At 41.5% G+C, this 1700-nt stretch overlaps 1 protein-coding gene across 1 annotated transcript in view; it reads right to left on the bottom strand.

Annotated features, from left to right (window-relative positions):
• Positions 1–798: 798 nt before the first annotated feature.
• Positions 799–1700, bottom strand: part of SARC_09446 (hypothetical protein) — a gene marked incomplete at both ends in the record, with an annotated part of 3008 nt that continues 2106 nt past the window's right edge. The window contains 3 exons of the mRNA XM_014296535.1: positions 799–874; positions 917–1071; positions 1422–1595. Of these exons, the coding sequence (XP_014152010.1) occupies positions 799–874; positions 917–1071; positions 1422–1595 (405 nt within the window). The remainder of the gene's footprint in view (positions 875–916; positions 1072–1421; positions 1596–1700) is intronic.

Raw genomic sequence — 1700 nt, 5'->3', positions numbered from 1 at the left:
CATATACATATACATATACATATATATATATATATAGATATATAAATGAAAATAGAAACAGAAACATAAATAGAAGTAGAAATAGAAATAGAAATAGAAATAGTAATAGTAATAGAAATAGAAATAGAAATAGAAATAGAAATAGAAATAGAAATAGAAATAGAAATAGAAATAGAAATAGAAATATATATATGTATGTATGGATATATAGTATCCTGACACACCTGTTTGGTCGCCGTCCAGTATGGCTGCTTCGATGTCCGAGACTCTTTCAGTTTCCAGTGAAGACACTTTGACAGTGCCTCCCGGCTCCGTTGGGCTCCACTCACCAGTGCCTCTTACGGTGTCAAAATCCCACGAACTGTTGCTACCGAAGGTGGCTCTTTATTTGTATGTTTGATTCATAGTAAGTTACAAGTTAACTCCGATTCGAATAGGCATCGTTTCTAACTGCATGTAATTAAGAAGGGAGATGGGGGAAAATGGAGCGTCTCTTTGTGTGCACATTTATTCTGTGAATTGAAGTACGCTAGGCAAAGGATTACATCGACTTGTCTCTATCGTATAATAAACAAGACATAAAATATCCTATCAACAAAACCTAGCCTGTCAGGTACAACGAATCTCATAGGTAGTCAAGCCATCCTATCATGTGGGGTTGTACTAACAATCAGAACTACTGCATAAGCATATCTACGGAGAGGTTATATTACAACCATCAATATCGTTCAGCGACAAAAATCGTGTACAGGTGCGGTCTAGTATCGAGGTATGCAGGTGTGGTATTTAGCATTCTAATTACATGGCTGCATGTAATGTATAGGCTGCGTAGACGAAAACGTGCCCCTTATATCTGACAACTGCAGAGAAGCGACTGTGAGTCATAGAACATGAAAGCATCTCCCGGGCTACGCACCTGGTGTCCTTCTTGACAGTTGCCTCGTCAACAGACAGCCGTCTCTGGCGCAAACTGCTGGTGATCACATCTACTAGGTACGTGTTGCGTTTCGCGGTCTTCAGGAATTTGTGTTTGAGCAGTTCTTTGGCGCTGGGTCTGTCGTTCGGTTCCGCCTGCGGTGTGTACCAGTGAGTGCGTCAGAATGTATGCTTGAGATTATCGTGACTATATTTAGATACCGATAATATGTACGAGTCATCAGGGTATGCGACAAATAAACAAGCCACGACCAACGATGTTAGTAGCTGGTCTAAAATTTAACTCAATGCCTGGGGTCTATAGCCTACCTTCCGCGTGGAGGGACAGCTCTGCCAGAGAACATACCACTACCAATCATAGGGCACAAATCAATAAGACTGCACGTAATATAATTCTATCTCATTCGTGTGTATAAGTACATCACAAAGATCAGTAGGTTAGCTGTATAGTGATAGTTCTTTCCGCTGTACCTCGGATTACATACTTGTAAACACACGGCCACAAAGTCCTTGAACAGCCGGCTGAATTGCTCACCGTCCAGCGTCGGTGGCGGATTTTTGGGGATCAGAAAAAGCACTCGCATGGGATGCAGTTCAGAATGGGGGGCCTTTCCGACCGCCAATTCTATGGCTGTGATGCCTAGCGACCAGATGTCAGCCTGTAAGTAGCAGAAGTAGTGATGTGTGGGTGGTTGGTGTGGATATGAATTGAAGCAGCTCACTGAATTTTATAGATATAAATATAAATATATGTACCTATATAT

Source organism: Sphaeroforma arctica (genome assembly GCF_001186125.1).
Source record: "Sphaeroforma arctica JP610 unplaced genomic scaffold supercont1.961, whole genome shotgun sequence".
NCBI lineage: Eukaryota > Ichthyosporea > Ichthyophonida > Sphaeroforma > Sphaeroforma arctica.
Note: the sequence above shows the minus strand (reverse complement) of the source record. Positions and strands in the feature narration are given on the sequence as shown.